At 44.2% G+C, this 20,947-nt stretch overlaps 5 protein-coding genes across 5 annotated transcripts; 1 reads left to right on the forward strand and 4 right to left on the reverse strand.

Moving 5' to 3' along the window:
• The first annotated feature begins 5,486 nt into the window (after positions 1-5,486).
• On the forward strand, positions 5,487-12,426 carry LOC122617562 (mucin-2). Its single transcript, XM_043793469.1, has 4 exons — positions 5,487-5,528; positions 5,595-5,833; positions 5,890-8,850; positions 8,932-12,426. The coding sequence occupies exons 1-4, from the start codon at positions 5,487-5,489 to the stop codon at positions 12,404-12,406; spliced, it is 6,717 nt and encodes a 2,238-aa protein (XP_043649404.1). The 3' UTR covers positions 12,407-12,426.
• Positions 12,427-12,655: 229 nt separating this feature from the next.
• On the reverse strand, positions 12,656-14,236 carry LOC122617526 (dipeptidase 3). The gene is made up of 3 exons (XM_043793421.1): positions 13,319-14,236; positions 13,076-13,251; positions 12,656-13,021 (listed from the first exon to the last, which is right to left on the reverse strand). The coding sequence occupies exons 1-3, from the start codon at positions 14,150-14,152 to the stop codon at positions 12,676-12,678; spliced, it is 1,356 nt and encodes a 451-aa protein (XP_043649356.1). The 5' UTR covers positions 14,153-14,236; the 3' UTR covers positions 12,656-12,675.
• Positions 14,237-14,605: 369 nt separating this feature from the next.
• LOC122617219 (uncharacterized protein C7orf26 homolog) lies at positions 14,606-16,064 on the reverse strand. Its single transcript, XM_043792969.1, has 2 exons — positions 15,843-16,064; positions 14,606-15,788 (listed from the first exon to the last, which is right to left on the reverse strand). Exons 1-2 carry the CDS (start codon positions 15,940-15,942, stop codon positions 14,767-14,769), a joined length of 1,122 nt encoding a protein of 373 aa, XP_043648904.1. The 5' UTR covers positions 15,943-16,064; the 3' UTR covers positions 14,606-14,766.
• Positions 16,065-16,392: 328 nt separating this feature from the next.
• On the reverse strand, positions 16,393-18,851 carry LOC122616934 (transmembrane protein 104 homolog). Its single transcript, XM_043792525.1, has 4 exons — positions 18,696-18,851; positions 17,886-18,379; positions 17,537-17,757; positions 16,393-17,485 (listed from the first exon to the last, which is right to left on the reverse strand). Exons 1-4 carry the CDS (start codon positions 18,744-18,746, stop codon positions 16,722-16,724), a joined length of 1,530 nt encoding a protein of 509 aa, XP_043648460.1. The 5' UTR covers positions 18,747-18,851; the 3' UTR covers positions 16,393-16,721.
• A 138-nt stretch (positions 18,852-18,989) lies between these two features.
• Positions 18,990-20,768, reverse strand: LOC122618614 (lipoyl synthase 1, mitochondrial). The gene is made up of 5 exons (XM_043795185.1): positions 20,608-20,768; positions 20,216-20,548; positions 19,830-19,986; positions 19,714-19,771; positions 18,990-19,648 (listed from the first exon to the last, which is right to left on the reverse strand). Exons 1-5 carry the CDS (start codon positions 20,665-20,667, stop codon positions 19,117-19,119), a joined length of 1,140 nt encoding a protein of 379 aa, XP_043651120.1. The 5' UTR covers positions 20,668-20,768; the 3' UTR covers positions 18,990-19,116.
• Positions 20,769-20,947: the final 179 nt, after the last annotated feature.

Below are 20,947 nucleotides of genomic sequence, written 5' to 3' on the forward strand. Positions count from 1 at the left end.
TTGAATTATCCTCCAGGAACATAAGTTTCTTATAAAGCGAAGCATGAAAATCAATTGTAAGAACTTAGTACTTGTTACATCTCGTTATGATAACATGTCTGGAAAAGGAAATGTGACTTTTGAAATGCTTTTCGACATGGCAGCTTCTGATTTGGCAACGGAAGTTCAAGATATAGACCCTTCTATAAGGGAGGACCCTTTTGGGAAGGTTCCCGACTTAAAATAATTATGTAAGCCCAGTTCCCATTGTCAAAGCTTTCTAGCAGCGGTTCTGGTGGTACCAGGTATCATCCTCAGGCAGCCAGTGTTACGTGATGGTTGCCTTTGGCACCTCTGGTATCGCGATGCAGATCGTGCATGCATATGGATACGGATTTGGGAATTACCTTACCATTTGTCTCCATTCGTATTCTTCCCATGGCGACAGCCCACCATCACCATCTCGCCATGACCGTTGCCATTTGGCTGCGAAAATCTATCAGCATCACGAAGCGGACGCTGGGCTTCCAAAACTTTGAATACTAATACCTGTTAGGGATGACCAGGCGCATCGGTATAGGCATCGGCATCGGCAGCGGCAGCGGCTCCGGATTCGTCGTCAACCTGTCCGCAATGCCGGCTGTAGTTGCATGACAACATCTCCATCGCACCTCCATCTCCATATGCCCAAAGTCCCAGTCCCCCTTCGATCCCACATCATGGAGTACCAGTACAGGTAGTTGCAATGACGGATTTTGACTCTTTGGCCCTAAAAGCGCACCGGCGAAGGTGCAGTTTTTCAGCTCAGTTTTCAGTTGTTAGTTTTCGGTTTTTGGTTTTTGGTTTTCATTTTTCAGCTAGCAACAAAATGTGCCAGTCGCGCGCTTGGGTCAAGATGGCTAAGACGGCGACTCAAATGGCTAAAATGGCTAGGAAAGACGGCGTGTGGACGGTGCTCACGCGTCTCGCTGCCCACGAACTCCATATGAATGGAAAAAATAATTTGCTCCAGGCGCTGGGCTACTGGATGCCCTAACTCTGAGCAATCAATTTAAAAGTGCTTAAACTCATGATGGTGACATAACGCCCATGAAAAGATTAATCATAATGCCCTCAGCTACAGATACCAGATATTTCGGAGACCTTGACCTGCACTAAGAATAGCTACATAATTGCAGCTTTTTATTCAAACATCCTTAAATATATATTTATATTTTGATTCAGTCCTTAAGGTTGCCAAAGGACTTGATTTATCTGCATACATGTTTAAGAATATACCTATTTGGTATATATATATATTCAATTTGCTTGAGTTGTCCATCCAGATTTCTAATTACGTTCCATATGACACACCCTCATATACAAGTACGTACGTATAAATCCGGTGATCCTATAACTGGTTTATTTAGGCAAACAAATTGAAGTATATTAAGTGTTTTATCAGCTGACCTCTGACATTTGGAACTTCACTTGAAAGCGGGTACTGTTTAGTTTTTTCAATGCCTAGAAGATAAATTTTAATCGAAATCCATTTTGTATGTTACCCGTTTAGTTGGGCGAATAAATAATCACAACTCGCCAATAAATCGTACTACCCGATTTAGTTGAGTGTGCGTGTATAAAACCACGAGCGACGTAAAATAAACAACAACAAATATATTGAGCTACTAGCATTGGTTGTATTATTTTTCGTTTTTTTTTTATTTTCCGTTTCTGTTTTTTCTGCCGTTTTATTTTACTTGCCGCGTCTTTGGATTTTTGAGGCAATATCCGAAACGATTTTTGTTAAATCATACGCCGTGTGTGTATATAAACGAAGACGAGTCTCTTTGGCGCTTAGTGCGGCATCGTCCACTTCGCCAGCTGCATCCCAGCCAGATTTTTCCCCAAGCGCAAGCCCGAGTCCAGCAGCCAGTGCAGTAAGTCCGAGTAGTCCAAGTGCTCCAATGGTCCAGTGGTTACATTTCGAATGATGGCCGACTAATTGGTCAATGTGTTCCAATACTAAAAGCCATTCAGTGATTTTATGTGCTCAACTCCAAAAGCCGTTAATTAAGGCCAAAAATGTGAATAGATTCAATTACCTACGAGTATGTGAATGGTCCAAAGTGAACTCAGTGCTTACTCAAGAACTTGTCTGAAATGAATATAAATATGGAAGGATTCACCCATCAATTTCCAATAGATGTGCACTTCAGTCCGGAGTTGGAATATTTTGAAAAGCAGTTAAAAGCATCTAAGTTTATAGCAAATACCCAAATATCCCATTGCCTAATGCATCCTTTTTATAGTACTTCTAAAATAATTATCTTATGGTTGGTGTTTTAAGCTTCAGTGACATACTTTAAATCATTACAATGATATAGTAAATTGTAAATTGTAAAAAATTACACAGTTTTACAACCTCCGACGTTAAAGTAATATAGTTAAAGTAATTATATACATATATTATATTCGTTAAGTAAGTTAAAAATAAAGTTTTAGCATTTAGGGAATTTTAATAAGAAATTGGCCAATTTTGCGGTCATTAAACATAAATAATTACTTGCTTTTTCCATTACGACCCACGCAGATTTGACCTTGCATTTACATTTTGCCGGCTATCATATATACTTATTTGGTGTTAAAAAAGTGGAAAGTGAACCGACTCTGACGCAAGTAATTATATCCTCTTCAAATCCAGAAAAAGTTACTATATGACAGAATCGTAAACGAAAGATAAACAACGATTATTCAGGTTAAACCCGAAATAATACGCTTTATAAAATCTCACTGTTTCTAACTGCGTATATTTTTTATATTTGTAAAAATGAGTTTCAGAGAAGATCAATTGATTTACGCTTTAAGAAACATTCTTTTCGTAAGTCCGTTTACCCGTTTTTGGCATTTCTTTGTAATCAGTTTAAACGAGAAACAAGTTTCGCAGATCCGGTGCTTGAGTGCCATTTTCATTTAGTTGTTAATGTGTCAAAACTGCTAACTGTGTTTTATTAAGTCAAGTACCTTGAATGAGAAATCAGAAGTTCTCGAATTAAGAATCCAGTGTTTCTGAAATCAGCTAGCTCCTTGTGAGGCGAGCAAAAATATGGTTAGCACTTGCTAATCTATGCAAAGTGCCCATAAATACACAATTAAATGCCGCACAAAAATGTAAATTAAATTGTTCATAACATGCCTATTAAAAAACGAGCGATCATGTTACCAAATCGGCGCCAATCCTAAATTGGCCATAAACTAAATCCCGATGTGCCCATAACTGATAGCCACAATGCAAGATAGCCGCATTTCACCAATTTGTCAGTGCATTGAATCCAATTTATGAGAACCCAGACGTGGAATGTCGGTTAAATCAATCGCTGGAGGAGATTTGGTGTATAGTTTGCACAAATAGTATAATACACAAATCTGTCTATATGCATACGTATTGAAGCCCGCGGTCTAATCACCTGTTCGCCGTGATTAATACGAAGATATACGCCTATGCGAGGCGCTGAAATGTCAAAAGTTCAGGGTGAAGCCATCAATGTCCAAGTTGTGTTTATTAACGCTCAATCGTTAGCCAATACAATTGAATATGATTGCTGGCAAACTGCGCAGACACCCGGGATCACTCATTCTATCTAACTTCACATTTCGACACCCAAATCGCCCAAATCAATAATGGATTTTCAAAGATATAATTGCCCAATTATAGAAAGATGATCGTGTACCTATAAATACTCATATCTCCGAATTCTATAGTTTATATATCAATCGCAACAACTCATTAATGTGTTTGTGTAGCAATTAGATAAATGACCCGGACTATTAATCTTGCGGAGCAAATAACTACATCATGATAACTGGCGAACATAAAACTGTGGCAAAAATAGATAAGCAAATTTTTTGACATGGTGAACCAATTTTTATTAAATTGGGCATAATTATGCAGTCATATCAAATATCAAGCCCAGCCACAAAATAACCTGCAAAATAAGATATCAGGCCAATGGTTTCGAACCACCAAAAACCCAAAAAAAATTGGGTCGTTGAAGATTAAGCGGACAGAAAGCTGGGAGCAAAAGAGATACCATATTAATCGTGTTGAATATGAATCGGATGTATGAATGGGCGGTGTTTCATCATAATCTACTGGACCTCTTGCAAAATTTAAGGTGTTTGTATTTACAAGCGAGTGGAAAAAAGTTGTTTCCATTTCGGGGAACTCAGTATGATCGAACAAATGAAAAGTAAAATATGATCAGCTCCTTGAGAATATTCAAGAATTCGAAAATAGATAAAGCGCATTACCTTCTTAGCCCAGGGGTCTTCCGATTAATGTTGGACTTATTCATGCGGGAGGAGAAGTGTTTAGCACAGCATTGAATTCTACCAAACAGTGACGTAAGAACAAAAACATAAGACTTCACACGCCAAATCATCCGTAATCAAATGGTACTTTTTAGCCCCTCGTTTGCTTAATGCTTCGAATAACCTAGACAAAAGGGGCCACAATGAAAAAGCACCTAATCATCCGGGGCTTAACATCAACAGCGAGATAGCAAAAAACAAGAGGAGACGAGAGCCATCGGATTGCAGAAGCCAATGCCAAACAAAGGCCCCAAATCCAAATCGAAGCCCCTTTATCAACTGCGGCTAAGCAAATAGGCACTCGTCACTAGTTGTTTCTCTGCCCTGCTCCCTTCGTGTGCGAGTCTTCAATTTATGGATTTTGAAATCCGCAGCATTTTTCCCATTTGTTTTTTCTCTTTTAAAGGTTAGTTGTATTATTTAAAAACCAAACCCGTTTTAGTGGCGCTGGTGCAGCACCCTCCATTCGTCGGGCAAAAGAGGTCCGGCTGTTTGAAGCTCGTGTAAATACTCGACAGGTTGCACTCAACCGTAATTAGCGATAAAGAAGATCTTACCTCATCCAGCGCTAGAGATCGGTTGACAAGCCCGACATATGCAAATAAATGTCTGGAGTTTCGGTGAATTAATTTTTCGTCACCTTCACGCTTTGATATATTTCATCTTTTTGAACCCATCGCGGGCGCCCTTATTGCAGATCGTGATTATATGAGTCACCCAAAGGTGGAAGGTTATTCAGGCGATAAAAACTACCGCCGAAGTACCGGGCTGGCCATAAACATAATTTACAAAACTGTAAACAGAAATATTATCTTGTTTTTACTGTATTGAATGCGGAGACAAAAATAACATATTAAATTTTTTTTGTTTGCCTAACCACCAGATGGGCAATAAATAAAACTGTTGAATTCGGAAGATCATAAAATGATTCTAGTATCCACTATAATCATATATTTATATACTTTAATTGACTGTTTTTCAGAATAAAGCTTGAGACTTAAACTTACGATGGTTAAAATCGGCCTAATTTTCTAAAACAATAAATAAAACTGTTGAATTTGGAAGATTATAAACTGATTTTAGTATGCACCATAATCATATATTTATATACTTTAATTGACTGTTTTTCAGAATAAAGCTTGAGACTTACACTTACGATGGTCAACATCGGCCACATTTTCTTGTGGGCCTTGCTCTTGGTACGTACACCGATATCCATCTAGAAATCATTAAATTGATGATTATTATTTCGTTTAACTGTCAAGGTCACCACTTGGGGCACTGATCTGAGTGATGATGAGGCGCTCAATGACGTTTTAGGCGAACTTGAGTTTGACGACTCCTCGCCCAGATTAACTCGCGACACTTCTTTGTCGGCCAAGCACATCGAGAAGATCGATGTGAAATGCGACCAAGGTAATGGTATGATGGTCGAAGTTGAGTTTTCCGAGGACTTCGATGGAGTCATCTACAGCCAGGGTTATTTCAACGACCCCAAGTGCAAGTGGGTATATACTATGGATAGCTGGGTATCCCTCTTTAATTCAAATTTTTTTTTAGCTACGTGAAGGGCGATCGATCGGGACGAATTTTCACTTTCACAGTGCCATACGATGGATGTGGCAGCAAGCCCTCATGCTCCGTTTGCGCCTCTATCGAGAACATCCTGATCATCCAGGATGACAGAGACATACAAAATAGCTTCGATATAGCACGGAAAATATCGTGCAGTCGGGGTGATGAACGCGAGAAAACTGTTTATTTCAAGCCATTTGTGGTGGACATGCTCGAAGTTATATCGGTGGATACTCCAAGTGGGCCTGTGGAGTGCTGGATGGAAATCGGAACGGGAACTCCTCCCAATATTAAACCCATTCAGGGAACTCTCACCCTGGGAACTGACATTACGTTCACCATCAACGTTAAGCACTCGGAACAGGCATGGGATATAAACATACTACAATGTTATGCCTCCGATGACATGGACTTTGAGGCCCGAACAACGAAGAGGTTGCAGCTGTCGGACAAAAGAGGTTGCTCGATAAAGGAGAAAATATTTGGGGAGTGGCGAAAGTTTGACCCAGGCTCCAGTCTTACATCCACCTACTATAATACACTTAAGGCATTCAGGTTCCCCGACCGATCTCAGGTGTATCTAAAGTGTGACATTGAACTCTGCAATGGAGCGTGTAAAAGGGACTACACCTGCGGTAGTCTGAGGTCGTTGCCATGTCCTGAAGGATCAACTGATCCTCTGTGTCTACAGGATCACCTAATTTCACCGAAGCCTCGTTGCTATCCTGGCTCCAGAGAGCCAGGCTGCCCAAAGCCCACTTCCCTACCACCCACAACGATTAGAATACCAATAGCCTCAACATTTACGCCAAGACCACGATGCTATCCTGGATCTAACGATCCAAGCTGTACGGAGACTACGCAGACTACATCCCGACCCGTTTGTTCTTTGGGCTCAACTGATCCTCGCTGTCGCGGTGCGTCGCCGGCAACAATAAAGCCAAGGTGTTTTCCCGGTTCAAGGGATCCGGAATGTCAACCAGCTACTTATCTTCCACCAACCACAAGAAGATCCTCTACCATACCGCGTTGCTATCCAGGATCAACTGATCCTAATTGTCAACCGGCAACAAGGGCACCTATTACAACAATAAAGCCGAGATGCTATCCAGGCTCCGATGACCCCGAATGCCAGCCTGCAACTTATGTTCCGCCAACAACCAGAAAACCTCCCATTACTACAAAGAGACCACGTTGTTACCCGGGATCTACAGATCCAGTCTGTCAACCCAGAACAAGGCCAACGATTACCACATCGCAGCCAAAATGTTATCAAGGATCCACTGACCCTGAGTGTCAGCCTGCCACTTATCTTCCACCAACGACAAGAAGAACTACAATACCAACAACCAGAGTTCCACTAACAACATCAAAGCCAAATTGTTATCCAGGCTCAACGGATAATCGCTGCCCACAAACTCCAAGACCAAGGTGTTATCCTGGATCACCAGATCCTTCCTGTCAACCCCCAACGCGTGTAACTCAAAAGCCGCCCACTTCTTCACAGCCGAAATGCTATCCCGGCTCATCCGATCCAGATTGCCTCAATTGCTATCCGGGTTCTCCCGATCCAAGATGTCCCAAAGTGCCAACCACAAAGAAAGCAGGATGCTATGATGGTTCAGATGACCCCAGATGTCAACCCGCCACATACTTACCACCTTCGTCTCGTCGACCACCGACAATTGCACCCCGTCCACGGTGTTATCCTGGATCAACGGATCCCAGTTGTCCGCAACAAACTCAAGCAACCACGACCCGGACACCTATTACTACTACTAAGCCTAGGTGTTTCCCAGGCTCCAATGATCCGGAATGTCAACCAGCTACGACTAGGAGGTCTGTAACAACCTCCAAGCCAAATTGTTATCCGGGCTCGACAGACAGACGCTGCCCACAAGACCTCGTGACGACATCAAAGCCGAGATGTTATCCTGGCTCAACGGACCCCGAATGTCAGCCTGCTACTTATGTCCCACCAACTACGGTTCGGACGACAATTACAACGTCGAGGCCAAGGTGTTACCCGGGTTCCAGTGATCCTAGTTGCCAACCTCCGACACCGCGGACTACGCAACAGCCTAGGTGTTTCCCGGGATCCTCTGATCCCGGCTGTCAACCTGCAACTTACCTTCCACCATCTACAACAAGAAAAACGATTGCTACTACCAAGCCGAGGTGTTATCCTGGTTCAAGTGATCCATATTGCCAGCCACCAACAACAAGAAAACCACCTACTACAACGCTACCAAAGTGCTATACGGGTTCAACAGATCTGGAGTGTCTTAATTGTTACCCTGGTTCACCCGATCCTAGATGCCCTAAGGTCCCAACCACGAAAAAGGCAGGATGCTTTGATGGTTCGGATGATCCCAGGTGTCAACCTGCCACTTACTTACCGCCATCAACAAAGCAGACTTCTACAATTGCACCTAAACCAAGGTGCTACTCAGGCTCAAAAGATCCAGGATGCCCTCAAGTTACGCGATCAACAACAAGGGCTCCCACTTCCACAGCTAGACCACGGTGTTACCCAGGATCTCTTGACCTCGAATGTCAGCCAGCTACTTACACGCCGCCGATAACAAGAGTACCTGTGACAACTAGTCTTCCTTTGGCAACAGCTAAGCCGCGCTGTTATCCAGGCTCACAGGAACCTGGATGCCAACCTGCAACTAGGCCACCAATTACTACCTCTAAGCCCAGATGCTATTCAGGATCTGTAGATCCCGAATGTCAGCCTTCAACTTACCTTCCGCCAACTTCTGTTAGAACCACAGTTTCAACTGTTCCCACAACCAGAGTACCCGTAACTACATCAAAGCCAAATTGCCATCCGGGCTCAACAGACCGACGCTGTCCAAAAGAACCCGTAACAAAACCAAAGCCTAGGTGTTACCCCGGCTCACCAAACCCAGAATGTCAACCCGCCACGTACCTTCCTCCAACCTCAACTCCTACGACTAGACCGCGGTGTTATCCGGGCTCAACCGAACTCGATTGTCAGCCAGCTACATACACACCGCACACAACAAGAAAACCTGCAACTACATCAAAGCCAAATTGTTATCCAGGCTCCACCGATAGTCGCTGTCCCCAGAAAACACCTACTACTCAACAACCAAGGTGCTATTCTGGTTCTTTAGATCCGGAATGCTTGAATTGCTATCCTGGCTCCCCTGACCCGAGATGCCCCAGAGTTCCTACCACAAAGAAATCAGGATGCTTTGACGGTTCAGAAGATCCAAGGTGTCAGCCAGCCACGTATTTGCCACCATCATCTCGTCGTCCTCCCACAATTGCACCCAAGCCCAGATGCTACCCAGAATCTACAGATCCCAGTTGTCCACAACCAACTACACCAATTACAACTCGAATACCTATAACTACGCCGAAACCTAGATGTTATCCGGGATCCAGTGCTCCCGAGTGCCAACCAGCTACTTTTTCTCCCCCAACCTCCGCAAAGCCAGTGACTACATCAATGCCAAACTGTTATCCAGGCTCGACAGACAGACGATGCACGCAGATACCAGTGACTACATTAAAGCCTAGATGTTATCCAGGCTCAACTGACCCACAGTGTCAGCCGGCCACTTACCTGCCGCCAACGACGATCACTACGGTTAGGCCAAGATGTTATCCAGGATCCAATGATCCAGAGTGCCAGCCTCGTCAAACAACTAAAGCACCGATAACCACTTCGAAGCCTGTTTGTGATTTGGGATCAACAGATATTCGTTGCCGCCAGAAACCGCCAACCACTAAAAGACCAAGATGTTATGTCGGATCTACAGATCCTGAGTGTCAACCAGCCACGTATCTTCCCCCGACAACTGCATCACCAACCATCCCACCAACCAAGCCAAGGTGTTATCCTGGATCAACTGACTCCAGCTGTCAACCAAAAACGTATTCTCCACCGACTTCAAGACCTCCTATAACTACATCGAAGCCCAGATGTTATCCGGGCTCACCGGATCCTGAATGTCAACCAGCAACGTATCTTCCACCTACGACCAGACGAACTACCATTCCCACCCCGAAGGCAAGGTGTTATCCGGGATCCAATGACCCTGAATGCCAACCGACAACGTATTCACCCCCCACAACAAGAACGCCTATAACTACACCCAATCCTAACTGTTATCCAGGCTCTACCGATAGTCGTTGCCCTCCGCAACCCAAGTGCTATCCTGGCTCATCAGATCCCGAGTGCCTCAATTGCTATCCCGGTTCGCCTGATCCAAGATGCCCAAAAATTCCAACCACAAAGAAAGCTGGATGCTTTGATGGTTCGGATGATCCAAAATGTCAACCCGCCACCTACTTACCTCCTTCGTCCCGTCGGCCACCTACTATTGCACCCAAACCGAGATGTTATCCAGGATCTACAGATCCCAGTTGTCCGCAACCAACTCAACCTACCACAATAAGGACACCATTAACTACATCTAGACCTAGGTGCTATCCTGGAAGTACTGAAAGCGATTGTCAACCAGCCACATATTCCCCACCGACATCTAGATCACAAATAACTACCTTGAAACCCAGATGTTATCCTGGGTCAAAGGACCCTGAATGTTCAGCAATTTACCGACCTCCAACTACAAGGACGCCTGTGACAACATCCAAACCAAACTGCTATCCAGGCTCCACAGATAAACGCTGTCCGCAAGAACCCGCAACAACCCAAAAATCTAGATGTTATCCCGGCTCACCGGATCCTGAATGCCAGCCCGCAACTTACCTTCCGCCTACAACCTCGCGCACAACGATTCCTCCAACTAGACCTAGGTGCTATCCGGGCTCCAGTGATCCAAGCTGCCAGCCAACAACGTACTTGCCACCGACAACTCGAACGCCTGTAACTACGGCGAAACCAAATTGTTATCCGGGATCAATAGATAGTCGGTGCCCACAGAAGCCTCAAACGACGCCAGAACCTAAATGTTACCCAGGGTCTTCAGATCCCGACTGTCAGCCTACCACGTATCTTCCGCCAACCACACCAAGGCAAACAATTCCTACAACCCAGCCTGGGTGTTATCCCGGATCAAGCGATCCGTATTGCCAAACACCAACAACAAGAACGCCTTTCACAACCCCAAAACCAAATTGTTATCCTGGTTCCACGGATAGTCGTTGTCCACAGAAGCTACCCACTACTTCGCAGCCCAAATGCTTCCCTGGATCATTAGATCCGGAGTGTCTGAATTGTTACCCTGGTTCGCCCGATCCCAGATGTCCTAAAGTGCCAACCACAAGGAAAGCAGGATGTTCAGATGGCTCAGAAGATCCAAGATGCCAGCCTGCGACGTACTTGCCACCTTCAGCTACAAAAGCACCTAAGCCATATTGTTACACGGGATCAACAGACCCTAGGTGTCCGCAACCAACTCAGCCTACAACCTTCAGGACGCCAATTACGACAACGACGTGTTACCCAGGCTCTCCTAATCCTGACTGCCAAACAGCAACAATACCCCCTGCAACAACTTTGAAGCCAAAATGTTATTCCGGGTCTAATGATCCCGAGTGTCTACCGTCAACTTATTCTCCTCCGACTACAAGAATTCCAGTAACCACACCCATTCCAAATTGTTATCCGGGCTCGAAGGATACACGCTGTCCACAGACGCCAGTAACTACACAGAGGCCTAGGTGTTACCCCGGCTCGAAGGACCCCGAATGTCAACCCGCTACTTACCTCCCACCGACAACGGCAAGGACATCGATTCCGACGGTTAGGCCAAGATGTTATCCGGGCTCTAATGATCCATATTGTCAACCAGCTACAAACACGCCTCCAATAACTAAGCCGCCTATCACTACACCCAGTCCCCGCTGCTATCCGGGCTCAAATGATCCCTCTTGCCAGCCCGCCACTTATCTTCCACCCACAGCTGCTAGCAGATGCTATCCCGGTTCCAGCGATCCTAAATGTCAACCTGCCACATATGCTCCTCCTTCGACAAGAGCTCCTTTAACAACATCCAAGCCCAACTGTTACCCCGGCTCCACGGATAGTCGCTGTCCCCAGAAACTGCCAACGACACCTAGACCAAGGTGTTATCCAGGATCTTCAGATCCTGAGTGCCTGCCAGGAATAACTTCCAGACCTCCGATTGCCGGAACCACGCCGGTATACTGCTACCCAGGGTCCATCGATCCACGTTGCCCTGATTCTGGGTACAGGGGCACAAGCCGAATTCCAGCCACGTATCTGCCGCCACTGAGTGATCCTGGCTACGATAGAACTATTCGAAATGCGAAGACTCTGTTCTTTAACGAAATCAATCACTTGGCATTCACGGATAACAACGTCTTCGAGCTCGACGATGATGAAGTCGAGAAATCGAGGGTCAAACGCGCGTTGAAATTTGACGAGGATGACCTCCTGTCGAAGAGAATCATGAAGCGCGAGTCCAACGAGCTTTCTTCCGAGCAAGAAGTGATTTCCCTAACCCTCGGAGTTAGAACTGGCATCAGTTTAAAATAGTCGTTGGAGGTCTAGTAGATTGTAAGGCATACAATATTACAATATCATTATACACCGATATGTATTTACCTAGAATGATATTCATTAAATATAAACTATGTACAAATGTAAACTTTTGAATCAATTTTGAAAAGGTGTTTGAAAAGGTTATCACTTACCTATCTACGGATATTAATATGTACAACAATTCGTTTGTACTTTAATAATTTAATTAAATATGTTAGTAATTATTTGAGAACAAACGCTTGAGTCTGTAAAAGAATTTGACTTTAAGACTCGGGATATCGGCAATAGGAATTGCTTTCGATGGACTCGTGCGGAATCCACTCCTCATACAAGGGCAATCGGTTTTTCAGGGTCTCGATCTCTCGCAGAATCCTCATCACATTACCTCCAACCAGCTTCTTAATGGCAGCATTTCCCCAAACCCTATCCCTTGCCAGTTCGGCAAGTAGGAGGGCATAGCTTTTCGGAGCTCCCCCAAGTCCAATGTGATCCACTCCGGCCACTTTGCGAACATAGTTGATTGCAGTGATGGCCTCTCGAACTCCCAGTGTCCGGTCGCCACAGCGCTCCAGGTTGAGTAAGATTACGCCACCATTTTCCGGCAATAGGCTGTGGGTTATATACATCTTAGGGGTGTCCTGTAGGGACTTTATGATAGCTTACCTGAGAACGTGGTCTGGAATAGAAGCTATGTTGCTGCTATTGCACATGGACAACGGTGTGGCATTTGTGAGTAAAACAGGAGCTTTGGCAGTCTTCAAGACGGCCAACATGGCAGCCTCGCTGAGCATCGAAATCTCCACCAGCATTCCCAGGCGGTTCATCTCAAAAAGCATTGTCTAAAAAAAGAATAAATGAAATTGTATGTGCATATATATATATGATGACAAAGGAAGTTGTGCCCACCTGCCCAAATTCGTTAAATGAATTCGTAATATTATCCTCAACAAGATAATCGGGTCTTCGGATTGCTGCCGCTGCCCAAGAAGTGGTGCACTCCAGGCTCGTAATCGACACGAATCGAGCTCCCAGCAGGTAGATGGAACGCAAGACGGCCGTGCTGGTGCCCAGAGCATGGCCACCACTTATCCCCATAAGAACAGCCACCTCGCCGCGGATGTGAGTCTGCTCCATTTCATCCGCTGATTCTACAATGTGCATGGAGTCTGTGGCAGCGGTAATCCGCTTGGCCCTATCAATGCCCTCCAGTGTGAGCTGTACTGCATCCAGGTACTGAGCTCCACACGGTACAGCAATGGGCCAGAGCACGGCACCAATGTGATTCTGTCGCACCTCGAACAGGTTGCTGCTGTTCAGGCTCATAGTGCTCGGTGGCTTCCAGGAACCCTCGATCAGAGGAGACTCCGTCAGCAGGCGGCGGATGAAGGCGAGTCGGGCTTCCAAAAGTGACGAAGAGCGCAACTGGAGCGCCAGCGGAATGCCTCCGGCCATAGCGATGCACACGAGTACCACACCAACGCCCAGCAAAATCTTTCGTCCTCGTGACCTCTCCGGCCGTTCCGCCGAGGACTCGCTGCAGGAGTCCTTCTTAGAACTGTAGGTGGGGATGCCCCCGTTGGAGCATCTAATCTTTTCATTTCCACCTCCGAACTTGGTTATCTCCGCGGGCAGTTCGATGTCCGCTATCTCAGTGAATACAAAACATTGCTGCTTGCAGTGCGGTTGATGTTGGTGGAGCGGATGAACCTCCAGGAACTCGCGGCTTGGTACGGGATTCATTGCATCGTCTGGTATACGGTGGTATTTCCCAATAACTTCCCTACCCGATGATTCCTGCCGTAGGTTGCGATTCTATTCAACAAGCTTGCACTGCGACGAAAGCTCGAAACTAGGATATTATCGATTTTTTCCTGGGTGTCCTGTTCAGTGCTCACAATTTACTCACAAGGACATGCGCTCTAGATAATTATGTTGTTTAGTATGGCAGCATCAAAGCAAAAGCGAGATATATTTTTTCAAAAATTCAATTCGAAATACTCCCTGTTTTTTATATCCTTGCAAGCGTGTATTGATTTTAGTGCGAAGTTTGCAACGCAGGGAAGGAGACATTTGCAACCACATAAACTAATGTTTTGTAATGTAATTACTACAATGGTATATAAGCTTCAGCGCGCCGAAGCTAGCTCCCTTATGATGCGACTTATAAACTTTATATCAAAACAAAAATTTTTGAGTTTCAAAGACTTGTGAATGACTCAATTTCATTTATAACGCTTAAAATCTATTTTTAAAATCTAAATTTTAATAATTAATTACTCAAACAATTGAATGTAGAAGTCAAACACGCAAAAACATCGTATGAAACGACAGTCCTTTTAGTGTTTGATGTTCGACTATTTTTTGTGAGCTTTCACTACGATTTTCATCAGTTTGTGTGGAGGTAAAGATTCCAAGAGGCAAAGCAACTGGATCTGATTTGTGATGCAGTTGGAGCTTAGGGCGATTTGCACAGCTTGGGCGAAGCGTTCCATGCACTTTTGATAAGCAGCATCCACCTTGGGATCCGTTTTTGATTCCGCCAGCCGTGCGCAGTAGCTCTGCAGGGATTTTACGATCTGCATAAGGTCTTGGCTGGGCAGTGCTGTCGATTCTCCACTGCTAACAAGCTGTTGCAGAGCACGCAGAAGGGATAGATGCAAATTGCTATAGGCGGAACGGTTGGAGACCAAAGGAGCCAATACCACCCATCGAAGCAGGCCTGCTAAGGGAGTGGTAAAGGGCATGGCTATGGCACCTGCGGGCAGGACCAAAGGCTGCTGCGAGGCCTGACACAAAGTGGGGTTCTCCGTCATCCATTCGGTAATGGTGTCCAGCAGAGCATCTGGCGGGGAATTCAGGGTCTGCGAACGCTGCTCATTGAGGTATAGATCCGCCACGGCGACCATAAAGTTCGCCGCAAAGTGCGGACCCACCATGGGCAACTGCTTGAGTTGCTCCGGGGTTTTCCGGGAGTACGAAATAAAGTCGCTGACTATATTCTGGGCCACTTCTAGGCTGAGTGGCGTCTTGCACCCAACCTGTTGCATCCATGTACCAGCAGAGGAGAGCAGCGGGGCAACGGACCCGGAAACTGCTGTGCTGATTAGGCGGGATAACAACTTGGATCGCTGCGGTGTCAAGTGACTTCCAAATAGCGACAGGAATATGGCGTTGCGGGTGGCATCCCTTCCTGGCCGCGAAAAGTACTCAATCAGCGCAATGATGAGCTGAAACTCCTGGAAGAGATTCATCTGGCTAATCGGCAGCGCCTGCGACTTTCGCACATCGCCATCCTTCGAGTTTCTCTCCAGGAATATAAACTCCGATATGATTTGCATTACCATGTTCTGCTTGTTTCGGCTGGCAATCAATGTTTCTGCAAATCAAGGCGTAAATTATGAGCACGGTTTAAAATAATAAGCAACTTTACCCAGTCGAGTAAGTGCCTCCACAGCACAAGTCGGATAGTTATCCAGCTTCAAGTCGCCCTTCCTTAGCAAGGACTTATTGCTGTCCACCGTCATTGACATCCTTGAGTCCTTTAATTTACTTTAAAAAGCAGTGATAGGTTTCTATGAATGTATTGTAATGCAATAGAAAAATAAAAACAAGCCGTGGAACTTTAGAGGTGGAAGATATTTCGATTGGCTCGATAATGCACCGTTCAAAACCAGAACAACGGTCACTCTGAAACTGATTATCCGTTTTTATCCGTCAAAACACCGAATAGTACTTTTGAGATTTTGAAAAACTCTGTTTTTATACATATGTACATACTTTTATAGTTAGCACACAATTAGAACACTTTTTTTGTTTTGCTTAAACTAATATAATTCGTATATTTTTATTGAGCGATCTCGAAAACGAATACAAACACACCTGACAAAATTCTTTTATATTTATTTGTAAGATAAATACATGTAGATTTTAAGTTTCTGTACTGAATATACAATTTATATTAACACTTTTAATATATGTATATCCCCTTCTTTTTCATAAACTAATAATTTGATAAGTTAAGGATTCGATAATCTTACAATTAATAAAATTGGATTACGCTTTCATTTAATATGCTGGATTTTACATTCCAGACAGTATATGACAAATATATTGAAAATTTTTGTTTCACAGCCGATTTCAATACTGACTTACGTTGCTAAAATTCGCTTATTTTACATGTATTCTTTATTAATTATGTACAGCTACATCAGTTTAATAATCTTTTTTTAAAAATAATTGACATGAATCTTGACTAACCGGTAATAAGCTCAATGCCCTAAAATATCTACACATTGGAAGATAAAAAACCTTAACTAAACAAATGTATAGATACCAAACAGACGCATAAAATTGACCAAATGGAGACGAAAACTAGCCAGGCACTGGACTTAAAAGGACTTTGAAACCGATTAATTACGCCGCTTCCCAGGAGCTCTGAGCAAGTGCGCCTCGCAAAGTAAACCAAGAATACTGGGATAATGTATTGGATGCCAGTGCCTGCGTAGGTACCCGTAAATGCCACCAAACTGGACAAACTTTCAGTAAAATAAGTGATACAAAAAGGCGGAATAATAGCAAGCAAAGGGAAGCATAGGCGTAGGACAACGCTATAGGAATCATATTGTGACATGTCTAGGAATAAAGATTGAAGATTGTTCTTCAGCGTTATGGCAACAATGGGAAAACTGGTTGACAGGGTAAAAATGGGAAAAAGTGCAAGGAAGTAATCAATGCAAATTAATAGACCTGACCAAAAATCTACGTATGCCACATCGTAGGGCAAAAAATCTAATGTGTAAAGGTCTTCTATTCGCTCAAAGGCAAAAATGCCTGTCATGGCCAGCAGAATGTAAAATGCACAAATGATTATGTAGTCAAAGGATAGAATTTTGGAAACCATGGACTTGTGCCTAAGGGGCGCCAACAAACTGGGCAGTGAATGGTGGCACATAAAGGAGTAGACACAGGCGCCGAAAAGCGACGGAATTCCATACACATTAAAGGTTTCGGGGTGACCTTTGGCACCTCTAGAAATCAAAAGTTTTACCGATATGCAGATCATCAGGGTAAAAGCTGAAATTTGACATTTTATTATCTAATCAGTTCCACATAATTAGAACTTACCCATCCACCGGAAAGTAGCGGTCAGCATCTGCAAATACTTCGTTTTCTGTACATTAAAGTACACAAATGGCCCGAAGATCAATGTGAATCCTATGAGTAACACTCTGTACATGTTCAACCGAGATATTGTGTGTTCCTTCCAGCAGGCCCGAGATGTATTGTTCTCAAAGTCTCCTAGCCAATACATCAAGTTATTGGTATCCGTTTCATTTGTTTGATCACTAAAACATGACGGGTTATTTAATTTTCTGTTTTATACGTTTTCATATCTCGGCAAACGCTTTCCAATTTAATTTAGTATTTATCTGAATAATCCTAATGTTATATGCGTGCGCTTTCAAGTACTTACCATACAACGTCACGCAGACTTCTAGCCACGGCGGCGGAATATATGCTCAGATCTCCGTACAGGTAAACAATCAGGCAGAGATAAAACATTATGCGGCCGAACTCATTAAAGAATAGTGTCGCCATTTCGCCAAGTTCGAATTTGTGGGACAACTGATAGTAGTGAAACTCCCGGTTTTGAATGGTCAGAGGAACCCGCTCGAAATCTCCAACTTGCTCGGCACCCGATGCCAGGGAAACATCATCAGCATTATCATCGTTTTCACTGTTCTCAGCGGAACTTCGACTTTGGCGGAGGGCCTGCAGAGTTTGCCAATTCCTAATGGCGTTGGCACAAGCCATTGCCTCTATGATAAAAGTGACTGTCATGTAACTGATGATGGCCAGCAGAACAATAACAATCAGGGAAAGCATCCATCCGGCCCTGGCAAAAACTCCGGGTAGCGTCAGAGCTCCGGTTCCCACGATAAGATTGAAAATAAATATGAAGCCAACCTGTGGATAGAAAAGAAAATTGTAGCTTGCGGAGCGACAGGTGTTCAGATTGTGGGACGGAAAAATATGTGCACACGAAGCAAAAATTGTGCAAGTGGGCGTTTTTGCGGAGAATCTAATATTTCCACTGTCAAACTTATATCCACTTCAATTTCTTAAAGCGATGCGTACAAAAATATAGGCACACATTCTCCTGATTTCTCTAAAACTGCAAGTTTATTGCGCAAACATCAAAACAAACATGCAACAAATGCGTTGCTAGTTCTTTGTTATGGTGCAAGGAGTCCCGTGATCTATACATTTGGGTTCATCTCACCAGATTCGAGTACGTGGGCGCGGCTTCGCGGCCATTGACAAGGCGAGGCATCTTAACGCTGGGTCTTTGTCTTTTCACCAGGCTTCTATCCAATCCAATCCAATCAAACTCGCAACAAAAAGAAAACAATAATAGACCAGATAGTGCATTCAATGTAGTGTGCCCAAATGTTCTGAAGAAATAAGCACACATACAATTTCCTAACGGCACAGAAGTAATTTTTTGAACACTAACATGGCGCATAATTTGAAAAGTATGCTAACCACAAGAATTGAAGGTGATTAAATTACTTCATTTAAAACTAAAAACAATTCGATTTTATTTCGAAACAGTATGTCATCTAATATATACATTGCACAACATGCGCGGGTGTAGCGAATATAGCTATCCATCATCGGCTTAGAAAGGCTTTGCAATTTTACTACTCCTTGGGAAGTTCAGTGGCGTTTTGCCTCTTCTTGCGGTTCTCCAATATACTAGTAATGAAGAACTCGCCGGCTTTGTAGGAGCTGCGAACCAGCGGTCCACTGGCTGTGTACAGGAAACCCAATTCGTTACCGCGCTCTTCCCAGTGCTTGAACTTCTCGGGCGTGACGTACTCGATGACCTTGAGGTGCTTATTTGTGGGCTGCATGTACTGACCCAAGGTCACGCAATCGACTCCGGCCTTCCGCAGATCCTTCAAGGTGCTTTCAATCTCCTCGTCGGTCTCACCAAGACCCAGCATAATGGAACTCTTAGTGATGAGATTGGGATTGAATCGCTTCGCTTCGGTTAGCACTTGCAGGGTCTGGCGGTAGTGAGCACGCCTATCTCTCACATAGGGTGTAAGCTTCTCTACCGTCTCTATGTTGTGCGCATAAACATCCAGGCCGCTGTTGGCGATCGTCTCGACACACTCTAGATTGCCTCGGAAATCTGGTACCAGGCACTCCACAAAGATGTTTGAGTTGCTAAACATAAAGTATGGATTAAGTACGAATAATTTGAATATATTATATATATTTTATCCTCTTACCGAGCCTTTATTTCGCGAACGGTTTCGGCAATGTGCTTCGAGCCGCCGTCTGGCAAATCTTTGGTAAAAAAAAGTATTTCAGGCTTTGCCGATTAAAAAAAAATGTCACTACTTACCATCGCGATCAACTGAAGTGAGAACAATGTAATCCAATCCCCAGGAAGCAATTGCCGTGGCTGTGTTCACGGGTTCATTTACATCCAGTGGTGGGGGTTTGCGAGCCGTTTTTACCGAACAGAATCGACAGCCTCTGGTGCAAGTGTCGCCCATAAGCTGGGCAAAAATATATTGTTAAAACGTGTTTTTAACATTATTCTTCATCTCATAGCCTTAAACGCATTTTAGTCCCATGACTTCAAAAGAATTGGAAAATCACTTTCAAGTTTTATCCCTAGTATCGTTGCTAAAAGACTCTTAAAACTGTGGAAAATTCTGTCGACTATCTGACCATGTTGGGTTATCAGCAAAGGTCACCATGGGGGGCCTTTTGCTGTTTCCTCACCATAATCGTGGCTGTCTGGGTGCCATGCTCGCCGCCGCCCCAGCACTCGCCGATGTTGGGGCATCGGGCCTCCTCGCAGACGGTGGACAGCTTGAGCTCGCGCATCTGGGCCTTGATCTTGGCGTAGTTCTTGCCCACGGGAATGGTGGTCTTCAACCACGGCGGCAGTCGCAGGCGCTGCTCCTCGCCCTTTTCGCGACGAAGCTTTCCCTCGTAATTCTCCCACTCGCTTCTGGAGTTTTCCGGATTCTGGACAAAGTCCTGGAAATTTGGACCCTTTGCCAAACGTTCCCGAATCTCCTCGAGCTTTTCCGCATTTGTTGATGCCGCACGCTGTTATTATTCAATAAAAATCATTTGATTTTACATGCACTTTCTAAGCTTTTGCTTACGGTGGCAACTAATATGGGGGCCTCCACGTGAGTTTTTAAAGCTCGCAACATGCCAAACATATAAATTATTGTACAATTAGGGAAATAAAAGCGATTTATTTAGCTTGTCGAAACTTATGAAATATTTAGTAGGACCGTTTGGCACCGTTTTCATGGCCCCTTTTTGAGGAAAACAGCTGTTCCTATATTTAAGCTGGTTTCGGTATTAATTCACCATAAAATTATCGTATTATATTATTCTATTTATCATGGAAGGAGACTAAGGATTCAGAAAGGGATTTATATCAGAGGGAGAGATTCTGAGATGACATAATTTATGTATAACTGCTGATACAAGTAA

The sequence above is a fragment of the Drosophila teissieri genome, chromosome 3L, assembly GCF_016746235.2.
Source record: "Drosophila teissieri strain GT53w chromosome 3L, Prin_Dtei_1.1, whole genome shotgun sequence".
Classification (NCBI taxonomy): Eukaryota; Metazoa; Arthropoda; class Insecta; order Diptera; family Drosophilidae; genus Drosophila; species Drosophila teissieri.

Excerpts from the sequence above, each read along its gene's own strand:
- LOC122617562 (XM_043793469.1), top strand. The coding sequence starts at position 5,487 with ATGGTCAACATCGGCCACATTTTCTTGTGGGCCTTGCTCTTG. Across the intron at positions 5,529-5,594 it reads TCTTGTGGGCCTTGCTCTTG|GTCACCACTTGGGGCACTGA; the intron begins GTACGTACACCG and ends TTAACTGTCAAG. Across the intron at positions 8,851-8,931 it reads CCCGCCACGTACCTTCCTCC|CACAACAAGAAAACCTGCAA; the intron begins AACCTCAACTCC and ends ATACACACCGCA.
- LOC122617526 (XM_043793421.1), bottom strand. The coding sequence starts at position 14,152 with ATGAATCCCGTACCAAGCCGCGAGTTCCTGGAGGTTCATCCGCTCCAC. Across the intron at positions 13,252-13,318 it reads CATTTAACGAATTTGGGCAG|ACAATGCTTTTTGAGATGAA; the intron begins GTGGGCACAACT and ends TTCTTTTTTTAG. Across the intron at positions 13,022-13,075 it reads ATTCCAGACCACGTTCTCAG|CCTATTGCCGGAAAATGGTG; the intron begins GTAAGCTATCAT and ends TATAACCCACAG.
- LOC122617219 (XM_043792969.1), bottom strand. The coding sequence starts at position 15,942 with ATGTCAATGACGGTGGACAGCAATAAGTCCTTGCTAAGGAAGGGCGAC. Across the intron at positions 15,789-15,842 it reads GGAGGCACTTACTCGACTGG|AAACATTGATTGCCAGCCGA; the intron begins GTAAAGTTGCTT and ends CTTGATTTGCAG.
- LOC122616934 (XM_043792525.1), bottom strand. The coding sequence starts at position 18,746 with ATGCCTCGCCTTGTCAATGGCCGCGAAGCCGCGCCCACGTACTCGAAT. Across the intron at positions 18,380-18,695 it reads CGCCCACGTACTCGAATCTG|GTTGGCTTCATATTTATTTT; the intron begins GTGAGATGAACC and ends TTCTATCCACAG. Across the intron at positions 17,486-17,536 it reads CGCTACTTTCCGGTGGATGG|CTTTTACCCTGATGATCTGC; the intron begins GTAAGTTCTAAT and ends GTCAAATTTCAG.
- LOC122618614 (XM_043795185.1), bottom strand. The coding sequence starts at position 20,667 with ATGTTTGGCATGTTGCGAGCTTTAAAAACTCACGTGGAGGCCCCCATA. Across the intron at positions 19,772-19,829 it reads CACTTCAGTTGATCGCGATG|ATTTGCCAGACGGCGGCTCG; the intron begins GTAAGTAGTGAC and ends TTTTTACCAAAG. Across the intron at positions 19,649-19,713 it reads GTTCGCGAAATAAAGGCTCG|CAACTCAAACATCTTTGTGG; the intron begins GTAAGAGGATAA and ends CTTTATGTTTAG.